The following is a 23,801-nucleotide window of genomic DNA, read 5'->3' as shown; positions in this document are numbered from 1 at the left end:
ACATACTGCATAGCTATCTTCCCTTAGTTGCTAAATATAGTCATCTTAACACTAATTTTTAATGATTAATTTTATATCAAATTAGATTGAATATGAGATAGTTTTTCATTGTCATGAGCAATGAACTATAAGGAATGTTTAAAAGATATAGCTGCATTAGAAATGGTTGAAATTGAGTTGCAAGATTTTTCACAAATCAACAAGCATGTAACACCAGGGGAGTGAAGTAGGTGAAAAAAAAATGAACCCACATTGAAAGCACTGGTTATACATCTGTAGGGACAAACCTTTGAATACTGGCATGTGATCTCTCCACCCTCGCCTCCACCACACTTTGTCCTCTAAACAATCCAACAGGTTGTCTTTTCTTACCATCTCTCACTTTATTCATGGCTGTATCATCATTTACCTCCCCTGCAAAAGACCTACCAGGCACATTGTTCTCAAACTTTTTACCACTGAAAATTTTTCCCTGGCTACTTGCTCTGGCAAGTGCCTGTGATGCGCCAGACAGCACAGACAAGTTGTTGCTCCTACCCTGAGCAAGGGCGCCATTTCTCTGGATAAAGAATTTTATTTCATCGTCCACAATGTCTTTGGCAAACACTCGCAAAAATGGGAGGCCAGATACTTTATTTTTGCCGGCCATCACTTCCAAAATTTTGCTGAAGCTAACCGCAACAAATGTGTCGAGAAACTCGATGTAAGATTTTTTGGTCTCAAAAGGACGAGAGCCAACATTCAGTTTGAATTTCTTGGAGCTCTTTTTAGGGAAAATAAATTCCTCATAAGAGCCATAGCATTGGGTTTTTTTCTTAAGTACTTTATCCATCATCTGAGGAAATAAAAAAAACAATATTCTGAACTTGAGAAGAATAAAAAACCCATCATCAGAACATTTAAAATGAACTTCCTGTATAAAGTGCACAGTTTTTGGAACTGTAGTGGAACAAAACAGTCATAAAATTAAAAAAGTTTTTCTATATATTATTACAAAAGTAACTAAAAAAGAGTAAAAAACCATCAAGTTTTTGCTGTTTAAAGCATCTCATAGTACCATAAAAGTAAAATGACTACAGCCAGAGCCGGCGTTAGGAATACGCGGGGCCTAGGGCCAACCATCCGCGCGGGGCCTTTCCATTATATATATATATATATATATATATATATATATATATATATATATATATATATATATATATATATATATATATGTATAAAGGCCTATATAATGTGATGTACACATAATTACACAAATGTTTTGGAGTTTATAAGCTAATGTCAAACTTTCCACTATAATAACAGATTTTTATTTTTCCCATGTATTAACCCAATGTTCGTAGTTTTTTTTCCTTTGCTAAGATATTAAATCACTTTTGACAGTTATGTAATTCATACCAAATAACTTAAGAAAATGTAATCACGTGCCGAATATTTAGGAACATAAAGTTTACAATACAGCGAACTCGGCCTGATGTATCAAAACAGTATAAACTTTTGACAGTTATGTAATTCATACCAAATCACTTAAGAAAATTTAATCACGTGCCGAATATTTAGGAAAATAAAGTTTACAATACAGCGAACTCGGCCTGATGTATCAAAACAGTATAAAATTCAAAATTTGTTTAGAATTCATACAATATTTTAAAACCAAAAACATTATTGTCTTAATTATTGAACGGGTGAATCCTTAAGGTGACACAACATAACAACAGTTTTAACTTTCTTCCAAAAAATAATAAATCACTCTGTTTAATGCCGCCTGATATAAATCCTAAGAAGCCCCCCCCCCTCGTCGCCCTCCTCCCACCCCTCTGCACGCAACTGAATGTTAATTTTGTTATACCGGCCTACATATAGAGTTTCTTCCAGGCATCTCTTCGGGGGTCAAGCCCCCCCCCCCCCGAAAACGAAATGAAATTTATATAATTTATATAGAAAATATATACTTTTAACAGTGTCCGCCCCCCCCCCCCCCGAAGAAAATCTACCGCCCCCCCCCCCCCCGAAAATTTCAAGTGCGCCCCCCCCCCCCCCCCCCCCCGAGAAAAAAGTCTGGAAAAAACACTGTACATATACGACATTATACAACATCTACAACAAGGAAGTCAGGACTAGAGTTCATCAGGTCACTAACTGTCTACTACAGACATCCCGTCTGCTCACTAAAAGGACGTCTTCATGGGTCCGCATACAATAGGATATCTCTTTACGTCGTGGGCTAATTCTCGACCGCCATCTCCAGTCAGCTCAGGTCAAATGCCAGTCGACCGTACACTATACAAAGGGGAGGTGTGACACTATTTTTGTATCGAATTACGGCCTGTCCCAGTTCAGGTGGGACTCACCAACATCAACCGTGGCCTCAGTTATAACAATCAGCAACGTCGGCATTCGACCATTTAGTTTTTCCCAATTGAATTCAGCAACAATTTTTTTTTAAGTTTACGAACTAATTCAGATAACAATGGCATTGCTGAATCGCGGGGCCCCTTCAAGCGCGGGGCCTATGGCGACCGCCCCGTTCGCCACCCCCTAACGCCGGCTCTGACTACGGCAGTCTAGTCTGACTTACCATGCACTGTTTATGGAAGTAGACACTCAGACTCTTGCCCCTGGGGCTGGCAGCTAAAAATGTGACAGACTTGCGTCCATCTTCCTCCAAATCAAGGCTGTCCCCCACAGATCTGCCGTCTGCTTCAGGCCTCAGAATGATGCTCTAGAAACAACCAACATTTGCAGTAATAAATTCTTTGTTCTTTTATGTTCTTTTCATACAGACAAAACATTGTCACATTGAGTTAAGATACAAATAATGCATTATTGTTATTGTAAATATAGAATTTATACAGGCTTATTAAAATGTTGGATCAGTACTCAAAGAATTATAAAGTGGTAAACACAAGGAAACATATTCAGCAGTCTAGTTACCTGCCAAGAGCTGAGCATACGCTCCAGCCGTTCCTGCACCTCGGGGTGAAGATTGTCCACATCGTACATATGTTCTGCCAGGATGTTGGCTGTGTCTTCAGTTGATGGCAGGTCCAGCAGCAACGAAAGAACAACCTGCGTAATACATTACATTTTTGTATTTTTTTTAAATATCAAAGGCTCTATAATCAGACAGACTGATATGTACCATTATTAATTAGGGATGGTCTAATGGTAGAGCATTGACTGCTAACTCACAAGTTTGAGTTCAAATCTATGTTCAAGTCCAGTGAATGTGCCTGATAAGTACCTGACTCGCATTAGGGAAAGTAGAGACTACTGGGCATAGTGCTGATCACACTATCCCTTCATATGCCGATGTCACAGAAACAGGTTAACACTACTTCACTTGCTCCATGGACCGATAGGTTCGAAAGGGAACTTTACTTACCTACTTACTTCCTATTAATTAGGAGACACTACTGAGTAAGGAACATACCTTGTAGATACTGGCTTCGTCAGAAAAAAATCGACTGAAAGGCACCATGTTGACAGCCCACTGTAGTGTAGTGAAGCATTCTCGTAGCCACTGCTCATTATCTTCAACATCTAACCCCTAGTTTTGAAAATAATTTGGACAATGCATGTCAATGTTTTGGCTTAAAAAACAATGCAGGCTATTTAATAAATTCAGAATAATAAAAACTCTAAAACAAAATTTCACTTTTTGCCAGTAAAACAAATGTTTGGGAAAAACTCCAGCTTTTCATTGTCTATTTTAAGATCTTTACATAAGGCGACTTTAATATAGTTTTACAGTCAACTTTAAAACTACAATTAATTATGCTTATACTATTTTTATAGGTGTTTTTAACCATACCAGTGAAAGGTACTTTTCTCTGGATCTTATATACAGAGATAATTTATCTCGGGCATCAAGGAGCCAAACTAATGAGCAAAAGTCTCGGAAATTGGAGAGAGCTGATTGGATGGAGGAGTCTTCAAACTTTTGATAAAACTCCGACTCAGCAGCCAAGTATTGAAACAAAACATCAGGGAACTCAGTGCAGGGTCCCTCTGTGTTGGCCTGGGAAGAGGGAGAAAGCAAAATTGTCTTGTAAATTTTAAAAAACTCCATACAATTTTGAAAAGTTTGATGGTTAATTTCAATATTTTTTGTAAAACAAATTTGTTCATAAAAAATGACATTTAGATTTGTATATGAAGTATATTGCCCTTTTACTGGAAATAATTCAATTATTTTAATAAAATGGATTCAAACATTTTGAAAGACTGTAGATGAATAGCTAAAGCCAACATTAATTTTCTTATTTTGACTTTTTAAATGTTCGACGTAATAAATTCACTAAACTTTAATTGCTGTCCACAGAATTAAACAAACAAATCCATGCTAATGAGTTAATTACCTTGAACTGCCTGGCTTTTTTCTGAGCCTCCTGCAGCTCCTGCACATACCAGCGTATAGACGGGACAGAGAGATGGGTAGCATTCATCACACACACAGCCAGCTGGATCACAGAGGCAGCTCTTTGTCTCAGTGTTATTTCATCTTCTGCCTCCAGGGAATGATGGGCCTACAAACAGGTAACAGTCAGTTAAGTCATGAAATAAAACTAACATAAATAAAATTTCAAGAAAAACGATGGTGTTTTTATTTCTATAAGAGAGTCATCCTTATATGGCCATTAAAGTCATTGAAATTCAAACTTTATTTAACCATTAAAGCCATCAAATGCTAACCTTATCTGGCCATAAAACCCATCAAATGCTAACCTTATCTGGACATCAAATGCTAACCTTATCTGGCCATAAAACCCATCAAATGCTAACCTATCTGGCCATAAAACCCATCAAATGCTAACCTTATCTGGCCATAAAACCCATCAAATGCTAACCTTATCTGGCCATAAAACCCATCAAATGCTAACCTTATCTGGACATCAAATGCTAACCTTATCTGGCCATAAAAGCCATCAAATGCTAACCTTATCTGGCCATAAAACCCATCAAATGCTAACCTTATCTGGACATCAAATGCTAACCTTATCTGGCCATAAAAGCCATCAAATGCTAACCTTATCTGGCCATAAAACCCATCAAATGCTAACCTTATCTGGACATCAAATGTATAACCTTATCTGGCCATCAAATGCTAACCTTATCTGGCCATAAAACCCATCAAATGCTAACCTTATCTGGCCATAAAACCCATCAAATGCTAACCTTATCTGGACATCAAATGCTAACCTTATCTGGCCATCAAATGCTAACCTTATCTGGCCATAAAACCCATCAAGTGCTAACCTTATCTGGCCATAAAACCCATCAAATGCTAACCTTATCTGGACATCAAATGCTAACCTTATCTGGCCATAAAAGCCATCAAATGCTAACCTTATCTGGCCATCAAATGCTAACCTTATCTGGCCATAAAAGCCATCAAATGCTAACCTTATCTGGCCGTGCTGGCTGTGGACAGTAGAGTGGTGGTGAGGGCAGATAGAAGTCCTTGGTGACCAGAGGTGGGAACAGCTTGACAATGGACTTGAGCTTGATGACCAGTTGCTCTAGCAGCCAGAAGCCAATCTCAGCGTAGCCCATGAGCCCAGCCAGGGCAAGGTCCTCTAGAATCTTTGTCAGGTGGGTCAGGTCTGAGGTGCCACTGGTTATTTCTATATCTGGTGAGCAGGGGTTAAAAGGTCAACAGGGGTTAAAAGGTGAGCAGGGGTTAAAATGTGAGCAGGGTTTAAAAGACGAGCAGGGTTAAAAGGCAATCAAGGTTTAAAAGGTGAGTAGGGTTTAAAAGAAGAGTAGGGTTAAAAAGTTGAGTAGGGTTTAAAAGGTGAGTAGGGTTTAAAAAGTGAGTAGGGTTTAAAAGGTGAATAGGGTTTAAAAGGTGAGTAGGGTTTAAAAGGTGAGTAGGGTTTAAAAAGTGAGTAGGGTTTAAAAGGTGAATAGGGTTTAAAAGGTGAGTAGGGTTTAAAAAGTGAGTAGGGTTTAAAAGGTGAGTAGGGTTTAAAAAGTGAGTAGGGTTTAAAAGGTGAGTAGGGTTTAAAAAGTGAGTAGGGTTTAAAAAGTGAGTAGGGTTTAAAAGGTGATCGTGATCAGAGTTAGATATAAATGTGATTTTCTAAGTGTAGCATGAGTTCTAATTTTAATGTTTTCACCCAGAAAGGAATACTCCTGCACCCTTACCCTCTTTATTTCACAATTTAAAAAAATAGTTACAATAAACAAGTTTCTATACTATTTTTAAAAAGTCATGTCCAAAAAGAGATATTTTAAAGTTTTTGGAAGTGATGCATTTCTTTTAATTTTGGAGAATGCGGGGATTTTTTCAAATAGCTTTTCTTAACAAAATACTTAAAATAAGTGTAATTATAACTACCCATGAAAAATGATTAGTCCTTAGCTAATATTTTAAACAGATTTTATCCTTACAATAAACTGTATCAACAAAAGATAGGTAAAAGCAAAATCATAACATTAAAAAAAACAACCAACCATCTTTGATAAGCTTCTCCAATCTCCTTTTCATAATGGACTCAGGACCCAGCCAATCAGGTAACATAAGAGGTTTCTTTGGCCTAGATTGAGAACAAATATTCTTCATAAATTTCACGAAATACATAGCAGCCTGTGGTACCAAATGCACCCAGTGTAATGGTGGTCATGATGTCAGGGCAAGACCAATCAGTACATATCATGAACACTAGAATGATAGACGTAAATAGATTGAAATATATATCACAAAACAGAAATTCATCAGCACTTAAACTAATTCCTCTCCTCTCTCTAAGTATTGTCGAGTCCAGAAGACATTTCACCAGCATACCCAATGTGCAGGTATCTTCTTCACTTCATTCCATGACACTCCAGCACTGCCCCATCTCCTTCTTGACAGATCTTATACAGACAAAAATATATACTCACTTTTTATAATTCATTGTGTGATCATAAGCTAGCAATCAATCACCAGACAAAACTATTTCTAACAGTTTCATGTCAATCTAAGCTCACTGTGATGCCACTTCACCAAAGCTGACAGTAAACATCAATGGAACTCAGAGAAGACTATAACTATAAAGAGGAAAACTAAATAGCAGGAACTTACTGCTGATACAGGGGTGGAGCCAGGCGCTTGTGTATTTCATGGGAGACTGACAGCTGGTAGGCCGCCTTCCAGTCCCCCATGCGGTCAGCAAACCAGGTGGCCTCACACACCAGTCCACCCAGCAGCAGGTACTCTAAGGTCCTCTCCACTGTCCACACAGCTCCCAGCTTCTGGTGCCGGATAATGGCCGCCATATCTTCATGGTACTTAGGAATGATGCGGCTGTCTACAAAAGTTATATCAGAACTTTATTATTCAGTGAAATAAAGTTAAATCAAATATCTGGCCTCCCATTTTTGCGAGTGTTTGCCAAAGACAGTGTGCGTGTGTGTGTTTTATTTAAAAATGTAATCCTACTCACTGGCAATGGAGGTCTCAAAGTGTACTGCAGGCAGGGGGGTGGGGCTGTGGGGTGGGAAGATAAAGACCATCTGGTTACTGAAGTAAGCGGCCATGAACCTGCCCAGGGACTGGACCACTTGTCTGACTGCCCGGTCACGTATACACGGCACCATGTCCGCCTGATGTAAGGCCTGGGAATGTTACATTTGAACACTTTTTAAAAGTACGGGAGAGATAACAATGTTCTAATATAAAATACTGAATCTCACTTCAGCTGTAACTAATTAAAACAAAATCATCAAAGGGAAAGGGTATAAACAGACCAATATAGTTTCAGTAATTGTTTGCTTGGTAAACACAACAACTGGCAATCAAACTGTGTACTTACCTGTGCCTTGAGTGTACCCGTTACAAAAGTCATGAGAGATGGCTGAAGTTGCTGACTGGACACTTCTCTGTTTGGGTCAATGTCTTCCACCTGCCCAGAGTTGGGCTTTACAATGAGACCATCAACAAAAGACACAGCCGCCACCAGATCATTACGTAGAATGTACGTGTAGAGAAGTGAGTGAAACAAGCGAGCGGCGTCCTTTACATTTCCAGATTCTAAACAAATATTTCATTATATATTTTTACAATATTTAATTTTGATTTAATAATTATTATTTGACAGATGTTTAAACGAACAGTAGTAAATAAATATTTCAAAGTTAAGCAAAAAATTTAAGCTAAAATATTTTTTAATAATAACCAAATTAATTATTAAACACTATATTAAAGCTTGTAACTAAATATATTTTATTACTTTTTAATATTATAAAATAAGTGATTCAAATAAGAGTGGTTGGTACCAATAAACAAAAATATCTTAAATACATTGTATAAGAATGTTTATTAAAATGTAGATAATATTATCAACAGACCTTGAAAGTTTTTTAACTGTTCCTTCCAGGCATTCATTGCCAGTGTGTGTTTCCCATCTAAACTAAACCTTTCACCTAAACAAAAACAAAAAAAAAATTTAAAAATTAAAAAAATTAAATTTTTTTTTTAATTTGTAATTAATTTGTAAAGGTTAATTTGTGGGATTCACTATTATTTAAAAAAAGATAGCAATGTTTAGTAAAAAAAAAACATCTAAATTTCTACCTTTTTTAAAAAAAAAATCCCAATAAACATTTTTTATTTTTTTAAAAATTAAAACAAAAAATTAATACATTTAAGGTATCATTAGTTTTTAAATGTATGTGACTAAATCTTATCAAAAGAAGACAATAAACAATGTTCACACACCATGATTCAAGACAGGGGCTTCCATGAGAGGGATATCCCCATCCACTTCCACCAGACACTGCTGGATGGCACTCTGTAAGATCTGGGCCTGCCTGATGTCCTGGGCTGTCTCCTCACTGCTGGAGAGAAACTGCAACACAGACTTGTACAGAAGCTTCCACGAGGCTGTAAACCTGGGGACACAATCAGGGACAAATTTGGAATAGCCCATTACAGTTCTATTTTTTAATTAAAGAGCTACATATCTATTTTAAGATTATTTAGATTTACCTAAGAAATTAGATCTTATCAGCTTGTCTTAATTACTTCATTACAAATCAAACAACATTTTCTTTGCTTTATTTCAGTTGGTATTTTAAATTTTTATATTTAGATTGAACAAATAGTAGTGTATTATTTTCAGAAAAGTATGTTTGGAAAAGACTAGTTCACTCCCTTGTAAGCCCTTTAGGACTGAACTAAATTTAAGTCTTTTTTCCTATACTACTTAGGACAGCCCTAAAGCTGAGTTCACTCCCCTCTCTATCTCTAATCATGATTGCTAGAGCCTATAAGGGTGGTCCAAGGCTTTAAAAAGCTGAATACCTATGTGAAACCATAAGGGTAATCTAATCTTTTAGAAAACTGAATATCTGTTGGTGAACTAACCTTTTAGAAAGCTGAATATCTGTTGGTGAACTAACCTTTTAGAAAGCTGAATATCTGTTGGTGAACTAACCTTTTAGAAAGCTGAATATCTGTTGGTGAACTAACCTTTTAGAAAGCTGAATATCTGTTGGTAACCTCACCTTTTAGAAAGCTGAATATCTGTTGGTGAACTAACCTTTTAGAAAGCTGAATATCTGTTGGTGAACTAACCTTTTAGAAAGTTGAATATCTGTTGGTGAACTCACCTTTTAGAAAGCTGAATATCTGTTGGTGAACTAACCTTTTAGAAAGATGAATATCTGTGTGAAACAAGTCTCCATCTCCAGCCTGATTCTGGCTGTCCACAAATCCAAGTTTTGGTGTCATCCCTTTAGCCTTCAGACCAGCAGGGGTCATCACATAAGTCTGCTGGACACTTTTCTCTGTGAACTTGAGCAGGGTGAAGCAGCCAGTTAATGTCTTCAGCCGGGGGTCAGACTGGGCTAGGCCAGTGCTGGACAAGATGGCCACCAGAGTCTTATGGCTGAGCTGTAACATGGGAGCCAGCAGGTGGCGCTGCTGGCAGTCAAACTGGAGGAGATCTGTCAGCTGTTTGAACATGGTTATAACCTGCAGGGAGAGAAGGTCATGTTTTACATCACTGTGTACTGTTTCAGACACAAAAGATGTTTTTTATACCCAAATATGAAGGTATAGCATGATCAGCATTATGCTGTGCTGCACTCACTTTCCCAAACTAGAGACAGGTACTTATTAAAGCTGGGAAGACTCAGGGTTGTTCTCTAGCCCAAAAACTGAACTCAAAGACTTTCAGATTACAAACTGTGTACTCTTAACATGCCACACTGTAACATGGATAGAATTAGCTTTATTTTGATTCCCATGGTCAATAACCCAGATAAATTAGGAATTAGCTCTTCATGATGTCCAGTGTCATGATACTAGGGCTGTGAAAACTATCAGTTCAAGATTAGAACATAAAGACAAATTGTAGGAAAATTAAAAATGGTTGGAATGCAATTTTTACTAAAACTAGAAATTGTATAAAGTATTTTTTACAAGTAACTATATATATATTAAATGCTAGCAAAAAATCTAAAATAAAAACAAGCTATAGTAATTCAATTTACAAAATCAATATTTAAGGTAAAATTATTTAATTAAAGATCACCTTAAATAAACTGGCAGTATGAATAGCTGGGGTTTCAACCATTTGCTCAGTTGCTTCTTCTAGGAGATCTTTTATCTGTGGACAGTCTAGTAGAAGAGAGAACATCTTGACAATGTTGTGGACAGCGTGGGTGATGATTTTCTCAAGGTTTGTGGTCCACAAGTCTGAAGTGGAGGCTGCCAGTTTCCACACATTAAACAAGTTTATTTTAGCCAGCTGTAACGCTTTCATTGTTGAATTCGGTTCACCCAGAAACGAACCTTCAGACATAAGAAATACTTCCGGCTCCCCAAACACAATTTTCCCAGAACTCATGTTCTCCATTGCACCTGAACGCTTGGAAAACTCATCAACACCTAAAGCAAAGCTGACTTCGCTGTCTAATGTTTCGTTTATGCTAACACTTGGTTCTTCAAAGGAATAATGTTGATGGAGTTTACTGGGTCGGATTTGTTTAACACCACGCGGGGTGTGTTTAACACTTTCTAGTTCGCCTGCAGGCAGGTTGTAGGCGTTGGCTAGTGTCAGGTCTAGACGATGTGTCTCAGCTATTTGTCTGAGGTGGGTGGAGGACTCTAGGACCAGGTCCCGCATGAAGATCATGGCACTGAGTTCACTGGGCAGCTGAGCTATGGTGACTATGTAGCCATCGGAGTAGAGCAGGATGGGTAAAGTTGGGTGGGTGGACACAGAAAATCTTTGCTGCAAGGGGTCCCGTTCTGAGTTGATTGAAGGCTGGTAGTCGTCTACTCTAGACCTGTCTGACCTGTGACACATTCATCATGCAAGAACTGTCAACTATGTAAGTTAGAGTTACATCTTAGAATCTAATATCTTTCTTAATGTATATGTTTTTCCAACTAAAGAAATTTTAAACAATTTTTATTATAATATAAAGGAAACAAAAGAAAATTTTAACCTGAAATTTATATTTGGCTTGATTGTTATTAATATATAATAATTAAATAATTGTAGTAATTATCAAATAATCTGACAGAGTTAAAACTTTGGCTACATACTGGATTGTGATGAGAGGTGTAAAAGGTAAATAATAGGCCGGGCCCATTTCAACAGAGCATCCTTTAGAAAATAAAACCAGTGGCTCTCCAAGGCGTGACAACACCCCAGCAGATCCATTCCGCAAGATAACAGCCAGAAAAACATTGTCATAGGTCCAGGACATGTCTGCTATCCAGTATTGTCTTTGCAGATTTATATAAACAAATTTTTATAATTAGCAAAAATAGCAACATTTGCTACTGTCATTGTCTATTTTTCAATGCAAAATATAAATCAACACTTTATTTTAGGAAAATAATATCCAAATACTCATAGTAATGTAAATTTATAAAAATGGTTTTATGAATACAGAAATTGTTGAGAAAACTATAAAAGCTGTTGTGTACTGTATTTATAAATCTAGACAGCCTCACATTTTTAGGTAAAATAAAAAACATGTTAGTGTTCTGTATAATGAATAAATAAATGTAATTATAAAACTCTGTGAACATTTTTTACCTTCCTCTTCTGTTACTTGCATCTTTTAAACCACAACCTTTGATGTCTGAAACTTGAACTGTTTCAGTAAATGGAGAAATAAACAAGACACTGGTCTGGGATGGGGACTTTTGGTTTACAGCTACTGCCAAAATCTGGCCATCATGTGTGTACTGGCACACATAAGCTCCTTTCATGGCAATAGGTTCACAACCAGGGTGTATTGTGCTAAGTGATTTTACAAGACTGCTCCACAGGGGGGTAAATGATGCATCTGAATTGCTGATGTTAAAAAAACCCACTGTAATTAGAAATTCTCTTTAAACTACAGCAGCTCTAAGTATAAAATAAAACAAAGTATTTAAGTGTTTAAATTTTATATATTTCTTTTTAATAAAAATTTATAAAGGACTGGAATTAGTGTTTGATTTATAAAGGTTAACACTTTAATTGATTATTACAGTAGTGAGTAGTATTGGAAGAAATCAATTGTGAAAACAGATTGTAATTTTATTATATTAATAGGATTTTAGTAATAGTAGTACTGAACTGGGAAAATCCCTTATTGCTATTTACTTTTAAATCATAAGTCAATGCTTTACCCCATCCTAGTACAAATAAGCAAAATGTGATTAGATGAAACTTACTGGGGATCTACAGAGGGTGAGAAATGGATCAAAAGAGATGTTATGCTGAGATTCATCCTCTGGTTACTTACAAAGCTCAGCTGACAAAAGTTTCCTAGCATCTGTCAAAAAAAAGGAACCATTCTACTTAATTATACAAAGAAGAGAAAGATAACAAAAAGTATCCTCATGGACCAGATGGTCTATGGGATAAGAATATCATAAACATTTGTTAGTACTTAAAAATATTAGAGGAGATCATATCTAAATACATTCCAAAGTACTTGCCTCAGTGCTGGAAAACACAGCATGAATCAAAACCTCTCTGGAGTCTGGTGACGGGAGTTGGATGCTGCTAGGGGCTGGCAGTGTTGTCCATTTACCCAAAAATGTATTGTTCTTAGCATCATGAGAGTTAGGCTGCTGCTGCCATAGAAACACATGCTGGTTGGCCACAACCACAAGAATCTGGGAACAATCTGCTGACGGGAAGGCCTTGCAGCCACCTAGGGGAAAATATACACCATTTTTAGGAAATCATACAACTAAATTGCAGGGCTGATCAAGTAGTAGGGTCAGAATTGTTAACCCAAAGGTCTAAAGCTCAGTTCTCAAGTTCAAGTCTATGGATATAAAAATTATCTCAAGTTGTGTACTTTTATCTATATAAATTGATCTATCTGATTCACCATTATGCCTGAAAAGTTGTTTTTTTTCCAACAGAAATTTGTATCAATCACTTACACCAGTTAAATCTAATATATGAATAAAATGCACAGCCATGTTGAAAAAGTTAGTTACCAGAAAGTGATATGTCTTTACTAAGGAGGTGAGTAGAAAGTCCACAAATGGTTTTGAGCTCATCTTTATCTTTGTGCCAGGTAAATAACTCACCAGATGACTGGACACCAACCAAATACAAACCTAATACAACAAAACAAAAAATAAACAGCATATATTGTGATCACTACATCAATATTTTAGTCTTCAAATCTTTTGTTTATTTACCAAAATAATTTCTTTATATTCTGTACAAACAAAATTTGATTTATTATTACCTCCAGGTGTTGTAGTAATGTAGACAGTTTCAGGTAACAAACTAGACAATTTTTGAACATTTCTTTTTGTTTTACCAGATGGGATATAGAGAACACTGACACGTTTGTCATCCAACAAAAACAAGCTTTGACGTTCCTGAAAGGAAAATTTATATTTGTTTAGTTTTCTTGAGAAGAAATATAATTTTATGTGACAATTCTATACCAAATTAATTGTAAGGATAATTTAATATTTGCATCAGAGATCTGCTTAAAGCAAGCAGTGATGGATCAAATAAGACAAACAAATCTGCCAATGTTTTAAATGATGTTAGTAGTGTTTCATTTTGTAACATAAAAATACATTAACAATGGTTAAAGTTCAAATATAGGCCTATATGTTTGATTTACTAATCAACATTAAAACAATCACTCTTATACTACTTTATAATAATCTACAATATATATTTACCTTCCCTAACCAAACTATATGAGGCCAAGGTTTCTTGCGTTTTATAGCTGTTGAGGCTAAAATTTCTAAACGAATTTTCATGTTGATGGGCTTATTATATGCAAGTGGCTAAATGATATTTTTCTGAGGAAAATAATCAAAACAGATAAAAATATATAGTCTACGAGATTTAGATTCTAGACTATATTTAGTTATTAGCAGCCTAGCTGGGTAGTAGATCCAGATCTAGTACAGCAGTAGACGAGTAGTGGCTAGTCACTTGTGTTCTAAACCAGTAAACTGAGTAAACTGAGTAAACTGATCAGTGATAAACTGTATTACCAGTAAACTGTATTACTGTAACTATAACTACTGTAAGTCAAGTAACTTAAGTAAGTGTAGTGTAAAGTTGTTAACGTAGTTACTAGATCTAGTTATTAGTTAATTAGTAGGCAAGAAGTAGGAGTAGTAGATCTAGTGATCAGTGAGTCAGTGACTTTCTTCTACTCTAGTTTCTACTTCTAGACTCGACTACTCGACTCTAGAGATCTACTTATAAAACTACAAACATAACTTAGTAAAGACATGATAATACATTAGAAAAACAAACATATCTATTTTAAAAATGGATTTTATATTCAAATATATGAACAAGAATTCGTTTATAGTTTAAATGACTTTACTTTTACTTTTTTTCATGTTAAATCTTGCTACAAGGCCGCCATTTGTAAACCTATCCCATGATACACTATTGTGAAGGAAAAGGTATAAATAAAAAGCGAAAGAAACATTAGTAAGCGGCATATTATTTCGTTTTTGATGTTGAATACTAGAGTTAATTCTAATACACAAGGTTGCTATTTGTATATTGCCATAAAACGTTCTTGATTTGCTTTACACTTCTTAGCCCCTTAATGCTACTTCCACAAATCACACAAAATATATACGTCACAACATCAACAAAAAATAAATAGATCCACGTCATCATTATTTTGTGTTAGATAGGCCTAAATAATAAGTGATCGGTTACAAGTAGGTCCTCAATAATAACGCTCTAACAGAATACAGTCGTTCACGAATAGATGTCTGTGTCAAATACTTAAGATAAGATGACCAGAAAAATAAATAACCAATGGAGACCTATAGCAAACCACAAAGCAACAGCCGATTGACATGGATATCAAAGCCCGCAAATGGGGATGGATCGAGCACGCACTGAGGAGGGAGGAGATCAACATCGCGAGGCAAGCTTTAGACTGGAACCCCCAGGGAAAAAAGAAAAATAGGTCGACGTAGTCTAAGCAGTCCTGAAGAAGAACATTGGAATGAGAAGCGACTGCAGCTGGGCTAACGTGGGCTGAACTAAAGAGACCTGTCCAAAACTGAAATCGGTGGAGAGGTGTAGCAGCAGCCCCTTGCTGCTCTTGGGCTTCAAAGGTAGAATATAAATGGAGAGAAAAAATGTTAATACTTCACAGTCAAAGAGTATTTTATTATTGACTATGATAATTTTTAAATAAAAGTATATTGACTAATCTAATGTTTAATTGGATTTAAAATATTTTTTCTTGCATCGTCACTGAAAACGAATGTATCTGGAAAGTTAAAACGAAATAGCTAGATTAGAAGTGGCTTAAAATAAAGTTACCTTATTTGGGGAGACCGGGACGTGAGGTGGGAGGACTGGGTTTTTAGGTGAGGTGACGGGTTGTTAGGTGAGGTGACGAGGTGTTAGGTGGGAAAACTGTGGTGTTAGGTGAGGTGACCGAGGTGTTAGGTGGGAAAACTGGGGTGTTAGGTGAGGTGATCGGGGTGTTAGGTGGGAAAACTGGGGTGTTAGGTGAGGTGACCATGGTGTTAGGTGGGAAAACTGGGGTGTTAGGTGAGGTGACCGGGGTGTTAGGTGGGAAAATTGGGGTGTTAGGTGAGGTGACCGGGGTGTTAGGTGGGAAAACTGTGGTGTTAGGTGAGGTGACCGAGGTGTTAGGTGAGGTGACCGAGGTGAGGTGACCGAGGTGTTAGGTGGGAAAACTGGGTTTTTAGGTGAGGTGACCAAAGTGTTAGGTGGGAAAACTGGGGTGTTAGGTGAGGTGACGGGGTGTTAGGTGGGAAAACTGGGGTGTTAGGTGAGGTGACCGAGGTGTTAGGTGGGAAAACTGGGGTGTTAGGTGAGGTGACGGGGTGTTAGGTGGGAAAACTGGGGTGTTAGGTGAGGTGACCGGGATGTTATGTGAGGAGACGGAGGTGTGAGAAGGGGAAATTAAGTTCTCAGAAGGGGAGGTTGAGATTCTAATCACGCCTGTTGTCGCATTCAACACATGCGTCGCATTCAACTCACAAGCAGGACACGACTGTACCGTAGTCGCATTGAACACACTGATATGACTTGCTTCGCATCTAACACGCGTCTGTCATGACTTTAGTTGCATCCAACGCATTCGCCGGACACAAGTGTCTTCGTAACGAACACACGCGTCTGTCACGACCGTCGTCTATCCAACACACTTGCTAGTCGCAACCGTTGTCAAAACCAAACAGAAAGATCCAACATCGATTGAATCGAACAACTTTAAAAAGTAAACAGCATCTTCAGGGCTATACATTAATAATGTCACTTTGGGGACAGTTAGAGAAACTAATTTTGTATTGAGCTGCTTGGGTGAGACTTGGCGGCGGCTTACTCAATGTACAAGTGTGACAACAGGCTAACTTTTAAGTCCGAACTTTTAAGCTTTAGTTTCGTCACCAGTTTGCCAGGACATACAGGCTTTACTTACATAAATAGTCTACATTTTTGTTATAACTATGTAAACTTAGACTTTTGATTGACGCTTTTTCTGGAAAATTATTTCAAAACAAATTATTTAGAACACTCTGACTTAGTTGGAAATATCATCAGTGTGTGCATCTTACGTCACTGTACACATCAAAATTAATCGTCGCTTTTATCTCTTGCTACTACTGATGTATGGGACGAAAAATATTTTGTCTGCTTTGGAAGCGTCACCGCAAGTCATCCAACATCCTTATGACCATTGTGTAAGACAATTATTGGACACCCAAACGATTACAAATTACGAAACACCAAACTACAAGACAACCAAACTGAGTCAAGTACCCTGTTTCAGTTACCTCGGCGTGTTATGGTCAGCTCTTTGCCCACCCGCCTTTACTTTCTGTAACGTGCGTAATGTAGCCCATCTATCGGAACTGAGACAGCAATCCTTCAGTTTATGTTAATTACCCTCCGCAATGTTGAAGGGAAGCACCATTTGGCGACGACCCAAATGTCAAGGGCGTCGCGAGGCTCTTGGGAGTTACCGGTTATGTAATAGATTGAGTTAATTGTGAGATCAAGGGAACTCACTCTCTGTATTAGTATTATATTTATATTGTTATCTTGAGTGATGTCCCTTACATGTTGTTATCTATAAATAGTTCTCTCTCGCCATCTCTCTTCCTCTCTTTGCAACATGGCGTCTGTACATAATAAAGACTGTTAACAACCAACGCGGCTTCTCGTCAGTCATTACAATCCACGTCATTTGGCGACGAAGGATAAACATCTACTAGAAAGAGCACCTACTTACGCAAAAAAGAGGTTTGCTAGAGCTTATTAGCTAATTATTTCTAGAATTATGGCGCTGTATGGCCAAATAAAAGAATTTGATGCGAATGATGAAATCATTCAAGATTACCTAGAGAGGTTAAGCTTTTACCTAGAAGCTAACGACGTGACGATAGAAGCCAAAAAGAGAGCTGTTTTGTTAACAGTCATAGGGCCTCAACAATTTAGGCTACTAAAAGACTTATGCGCACCAGCTAGTCTAACTACCAAGAGCTTTAACGAGCTGAGCAAATTGCTAACAGACCACCATGCGCCTACCCCATCAAAGTTTCTATGTAGAGCTAGATTTGACAGTAGGACTCGTCAACCAAACGAGTCAATATCAGAATATGTTGCTGCTTTACGTCATTTAAGTAGATTCTGTGAATTTGGAGAAACACTGTCTGACAGATTATGTGAAAAGTTTGTGACAGGTGTAAACAGCCCTGATATTCAAAGAAAGTTGCTGCTCGAGTCAGATCTAAAATTGGAAAAAGCAATACAACTTGCAATGTCATTCCAGCAGTCATCAGATGCGGCGAGATCTTTAGCACCTTCAGGGATCCATGCAGTAAACAGCAGGTTAGTCAATAAACATCAACCCCATCAGAGCATTCCAACTTATGCTAAACAGCCTGCTCGTTCAAATCCTAGATCTAAATCTAGTAATAATTATCAAAAATGTCATCGATGCAAAGGTCCCCATGCATCTCATCGGTGCAAGTTCAAGTCTGCAACTTGTTATAAGTGCAGTAAGCAAGGTCACATTGCCAAGGCCTGCTTCGCAAAGTCTTCGTCTGTTGCTAAATCTAGCCAGTCAAGACAGTACCGCAACCAAAAGCAGCACTATGTTAACTCTCACCAAGACTACCTAACCCAACCAATGAACCACTCTACCTGTGAAAATTCTCAAACTGATTCGCAGCCGGATTTCAGCCTGTTCTCTGTGAAATCAATAAGTCATGCTCCCATCAATGTACAAGTTAATATCAACGGTAAGAGCATCAGCTTCCAACTTGACACTGGAGCATCTCTAACAGTCATAACAAAGAAAGAGTTTGACGCTGTCACAGGAGGATCAGTGCCTCTACAGCCGTGTCACAAGTGTCTAACAACATACACTGGTGACAATGTTCCGGTAATAGGAGAGTGTATGGTTCATGTAAGTTATAATGGTCAAAGTGTTAAACTTCCTCTTCTTGTGGTTGAAGGAAATGGACCGCCATTACTAGGTAGGAACTGGTTAAGTGATCTTAAGTTAAATTGGGAGAGTATTTGTTCATTGAAGAATGTAAAAGAATCTAGTCTTACTTCACTAGATAAAGTTATATCTGAAAATAAATGTGTTTTTGGTAACTCTGGATTACTAAATGATAGAACAGTGAAGTTAAGCATTAAAGATACAAATCCAAGATACTGCAAAGCTAGAGTTCCACCTTATGCAATGAGGAATAAAATTGAAAATGAGCTAAGCAGATTAGAATCTAATGGCATTATAAAGAAGGTAGACTATTCCGATTGGGCGACACCCATTTTGCCAGTGTTAAAGAAGGATGGTTCTATAAGAATTTGTGGAGATTATAAAACTACACTGAATAAGCAAATAGAGCTAAATAGGTACCCTATACCTAACATTGAGGAAATTTCTTTGAATTTGGCAGGAGGAGACAAATTCACTGAATTAGACTTTAGTCATGCTTACACTCAACTAGAACTGCATCCAGATTCAAAAGTCTATACGACAATAAACACACATAAAGGACTCTACCAATATGAAAGACTATGTTTTGGCATATCATCTAGCCCTGGAATTTTCCAAGCTGTCATGGACAGTATTTTTAAGGATATTCCAAATGTTTGTGTGTACTTTGACAATGTGTACATAACTGGTAAGAATGACACTGAACATCTTAAAACACTTGATAAAGTATTGAAAATTGTTGGTGAAAAAGGTTTAAAGATAAACAAAGATAAATGTCAATTCATGCTGACAGAAATTAGTTTTCTTGGTTATATATTGAGCAAACAAGGCATCAGACCTCAACCTGAGAAAACAAAAGCCATTAAAGAAGCACCCAAACCTGAAAATACCCAACAACTAAGAGCTTTTTTGGGCTTGATAAATTACTATGCAAAGTTCATAGGAAATCTGTCTGGTAAACTATCACCACTGTACAAGCTGCTACAGAAAAATGCAACTTGGCACTGGGGTAAACAACAAGAAGCTGCTTTTAACACAGCAAAAGAGGCTTTGTCTGCTGACACCTTACTAACTCACTATGACCCAGGGAAAAGACTTGTATTGACATGTGATGCTTCACCAGATGGTGTAGGAGCAGTCTTGTCCCACATGGATGAGAAGGGTGACAGACCCATTGCTTTTGCCAGTAGATCTTTGAACCAGGCTGAGAAAAATTATTCTCAGTTAGATAGGGAAGGCTTAGGCATCATTTTTGGTGTTAAGAAATTTCATAAGTTTCTGTTTGGTAGGAAGTTCACCATCTTTACAGATCATAAACCATTGCTAGGTTTATTTGGAGAAAACAAAACCCTACCTGAGCATGCCTCACCAAGAATTCAAAGATGGGCTATCACACTAACTGCATACAATTATGAATTGAAATACAAACCTGGATCTGAGAATAGTGCAGATAGTCTTAGTAGATTACCTTTAAAAAACCAAAGCCTGAGCTATGTACCAGAAGATGTATTTGTTCTCTTCACTATCATGGATAACTCCAATATAAATGTGAATGATATTAAGAGAGAAACACAAAAAGATGAGTGCTTAATAAAAGTATATGAGTACTGTAAGAATGGTTGGCCTGAAGAGTCAGTGAATGAGGACTTAAAGCCATATAAAATAAGAAAAACAGAGTTAAGTCTAGAAGATGGATGTATACTATGGGGGTCAAGAGTAATTATCCCCAAAATGTTACAAAAAGAAGTTTTAAGAACTTTACATGATACTCATCTTGGTTCTTCCAAAATGAAGAGTCTAGCAAGATCATGGTTCTGGTGGCCACATATGGATGCTGATATTGAAAAATATGTAAAACTTTGTTCAAGCTGTGCACAACATTCAAATCAACCAGCTACAGCACCTTTGCAAAACTGGGACTGGCCAATTGAACCATGGAAACGTATACATATAGATTTCGCAGGACCTTTCATGAACAAAATGTTCTTAATTGTTATTGATTCACATTCTAAATGGTTAGAAGTTAAAATCATGAACACAATCACTGCAAATGATACCATTATAGAACTTAAGGAAATATTTTCAACTCATGGATTACCAGATCAAATTGTTTCAGATAATGGGCCTAGTTTCACAGCTCATGAGTTTAAACTGTTTTGTGTGGCAAATGGTATTGAGCATATAACCACATCCCCCTATCATCCTGCTGGGAATGGTTTAGCTGAAAGAGCGGTAGGCATATTCAAAACCGCTATGGTAAAAATGAATACCGGTAACAAGTTTTCTCTTAGAGAAAGAGTAAACAGGTTCTTAACCAAATACCGCACAACTCCTCATATAACAACAGGTGTTGCACCATGTGAATTGCTATGTGGTAGGAAAATTAAAACTCATCTTGACCTACTACATCCAACTGTTCAAAGGTCTGTTTCCCAACATCAACATACACAAAATGTAAATCATGACAAATCATCCATTGAAAGAGAATTTGCAGTTAATGATAATGTGTATCTAAGAAATTATGGGAGAAAGGAAAAATGGATTCCAGGTCAAATTGTTCAATGTACAGGACCTGTGTCTTATAAAGTAAAAACAAATGATGGACTTATTGTCCGTAGACATGCAGACCAGTTAAAAATAACTTGTGCAGATAATAAGGGTGAATCTGTCAATCCCACCAAGTCTGATCAGTTCACACCAACTCAGTTTGTTCCACAACCAAGTTCTGTTGATATGAGTGAATCAAGTTGTCTAGAGTCAGAAAATGTAAATTCTGGAGTTAATGATTTAAATCCTAGACCTCCTGAGATAGAGAATCCAGATGGTCAGAATCTTGAGTCACCAAATCAGAAGCCACTGAGAAGGTCAAGCAGGACAATCAAAGTCCCAAATAAGTTAGACCTATGATTCTAAAGGTCAAAAGGACTTTGACATTATTGTTTTGTATTTTGATTATGTTGTAGCATATTGTGCATTGTTTGTAAGGATGTAATCTACCATAGTGTTCATGTTACAATATAATTGGTGATTTTAGGATACTATCAATTGTTCTATTGAGAGATGTGTTATTGTGTTCTAAGGGTAAAGGGATGTAATAGATTGAGTTAATTGTGAGATCAAGGGAACTCACTCTCTGTATTAGTATTATATTTATATTGTTATCTTGAGTGATGTCCCTTACATGTTGTTATCTATAAATAGTTCTCTCTCGCCATCTCTCTTCCTCTCTTTGCAACATGGCGTCTGTACATAATAAAGACTGTTAACAACCAACGCGGCTTCTCGTCAGTCATTACAATCCACGTCAGGTTACATTACTTCATGGGTAAAGGATGCAACCCCTGGTTAGATTTTTAATCATTAAATGTAGTAGCCCGACGTATCCATAGCGTAGGGTGCTCTTTTAAACGAATGTAAGGACCATAGTGCTCGTACGGATGCCGGGGCGCCCAGGATGACACAGCCACTGATGGAAGCCCCTACTGCAGCGTTACTGGTGATTGAAGTAGTACATGTGTCACCCTCTGTAAGACACCCAATCATAAGATAGCAACTGGCGCCGTCACTCAAATATTGAAACAAATGTTGGGCTATGACAGAAACATTTGCAGGCGTGTACTCAACAACTTCCCACATTTTCATGGCGATCACATGAATGGTGTAATAATGCATAAACAAACATGTTTTTCATATGTATGCGATCAGCTTAAAAGCGTCGGAAAAAACTTCTGGGGCCATCCACAGATGGCGTCACGATTTGTTAACGATCACAAAAAGCCAGATCTTACTCTAAAAATGGCTTCATTTATTAATAGTAATTAACTATAAATAATGTTCAATTAATTCATTTACTAATGAATACCATTTTTTAATAATATAAAAATAGTATTACTTTCCTTGTTTTGTAAATTAATACCTGCTGACTAGTGTCTGACAAAAAACTTGGCATAATTACAAAAGTGGTGAATGTGCGGTTACCTATTCACTACTTGTAAGACTAAGGGAGGGAGGGAGCTGGGAAAGGAACTTAAAAAATGAAAGGTATAACAAAGCACCGATGACGTCAACATCAATAGTCGAGCATTTGCGATGGTCGCAACTACATTTCCCAAAAACTTACTTAAGGGAAATAATTAAAAGTAGGCCTATACAAATTTACTATTACATCTTTTGTAAAATAAAAAACAAGTAAATGTAGATAAAAACCGAAATTACTGATGATACTAGATCTATATGCTATTCGTTATTAAATTATTTATAGGATACAGGATCGTACAGAAGATTAGTTATATCAATAAAACATACATAAATTTTACAATGAAAAATGTATAATGAATTCGGGGTCCCCTAACCGACGCTACAAATTGAGACAAAGAAGCACCGAAAACCGTCTTTATAGTTATGGACCATAATTTTTACTTTCTCTTATATACGAAGTATAGAGAAAGTCTTGTAATCGTGCAAAAAAAAATTAAGATTTTTACAAATCTAGACGTTTTACACCTCCCTGAGTCGGAAAAAGATATTTTTGCAATCTTGTCCGTATGTCTGTGTGTATGTGTGTATGTGTGTCTGTGTGTCTGTAAACACGATAACTTGAGTACCGTTAAAGCTAGGTTGATGAAACTTCATATATAAGTATTTTATCGAAATCGTAGATCCATATCAACTTTTGAGCGATTTCCGATAACCGGAAGTCGTACTTTTTCTACTTTGAAACTAAAGCCTATAACTTGTGTACTATTTCAGATAGATAAATGAAATTTCACATGTAAGTAATAGATCTAATCCTCTACCTTCTATCAAATTTTGAGTAATTTCCGTTGAACGGAAGTAGTAATTTACGCTATTTCCGATTT

General features: G+C 37.0%; 1 protein-coding gene across 1 annotated transcript in view; it reads right to left on the bottom strand.

Moving 5' to 3' along the window:
* The window catches only part of LOC131949203 (ciliogenesis and planar polarity effector 1), a 36,367-nt gene extending 21,497 nt beyond the window's left edge, over positions 1-14,870 (bottom strand). The window contains exons 1-24 of the mRNA XM_059310992.1: positions 14,818-14,870; positions 14,156-14,278; positions 13,705-13,840; positions 13,448-13,570; positions 12,935-13,152; positions 12,668-12,768; positions 12,042-12,302; positions 11,543-11,725; positions 10,524-11,289; positions 9,598-9,961; positions 9,353-9,371; positions 8,705-8,877; positions 8,335-8,409; positions 7,800-8,017; positions 7,431-7,602; positions 7,070-7,295; positions 6,460-6,542; positions 5,407-5,633; positions 4,362-4,529; positions 3,815-4,021; positions 3,434-3,550; positions 2,935-3,069; positions 2,579-2,722; positions 288-835 (exon numbers count right to left, since the gene is read on the bottom strand). Coding sequence (XP_059166975.1) covers positions 288-835; positions 2,579-2,722; positions 2,935-3,069; positions 3,434-3,550; positions 3,815-4,021; positions 4,362-4,529; positions 5,407-5,633; positions 6,460-6,542; positions 7,070-7,295; positions 7,431-7,602; positions 7,800-8,017; positions 8,335-8,409; positions 8,705-8,877; positions 9,353-9,371; positions 9,598-9,961; positions 10,524-11,289; positions 11,543-11,725; positions 12,042-12,302; positions 12,668-12,768; positions 12,935-13,152; positions 13,448-13,570; positions 13,705-13,840; positions 14,156-14,236 — 4,745 coding nt within the window. The 5' untranslated portion in view covers positions 14,237-14,278; positions 14,818-14,870. The remainder of the gene's footprint in view (positions 1-287; positions 836-2,578; positions 2,723-2,934; positions 3,070-3,433; positions 3,551-3,814; positions 4,022-4,361; positions 4,530-5,406; positions 5,634-6,459; positions 6,543-7,069; positions 7,296-7,430; positions 7,603-7,799; positions 8,018-8,334; positions 8,410-8,704; positions 8,878-9,352; positions 9,372-9,597; positions 9,962-10,523; positions 11,290-11,542; positions 11,726-12,041; positions 12,303-12,667; positions 12,769-12,934; positions 13,153-13,447; positions 13,571-13,704; positions 13,841-14,155; positions 14,279-14,817) is intronic.
* Between the last annotated feature and the right edge of the window lie 8,931 nt (positions 14,871-23,801).

Source organism: Physella acuta, unplaced genomic scaffold, assembly GCF_028476545.2.
Source record: "Physella acuta isolate Inbredline_101_S28 unplaced genomic scaffold, ASM2847654v3 ptg000677l, whole genome shotgun sequence".
Classification (NCBI taxonomy): Eukaryota; Metazoa; Mollusca; class Gastropoda; family Physidae; genus Physella; species Physella acuta.
Note: the sequence above shows the minus strand (reverse complement) of the source record. Positions and strands in the feature narration are given on the sequence as shown.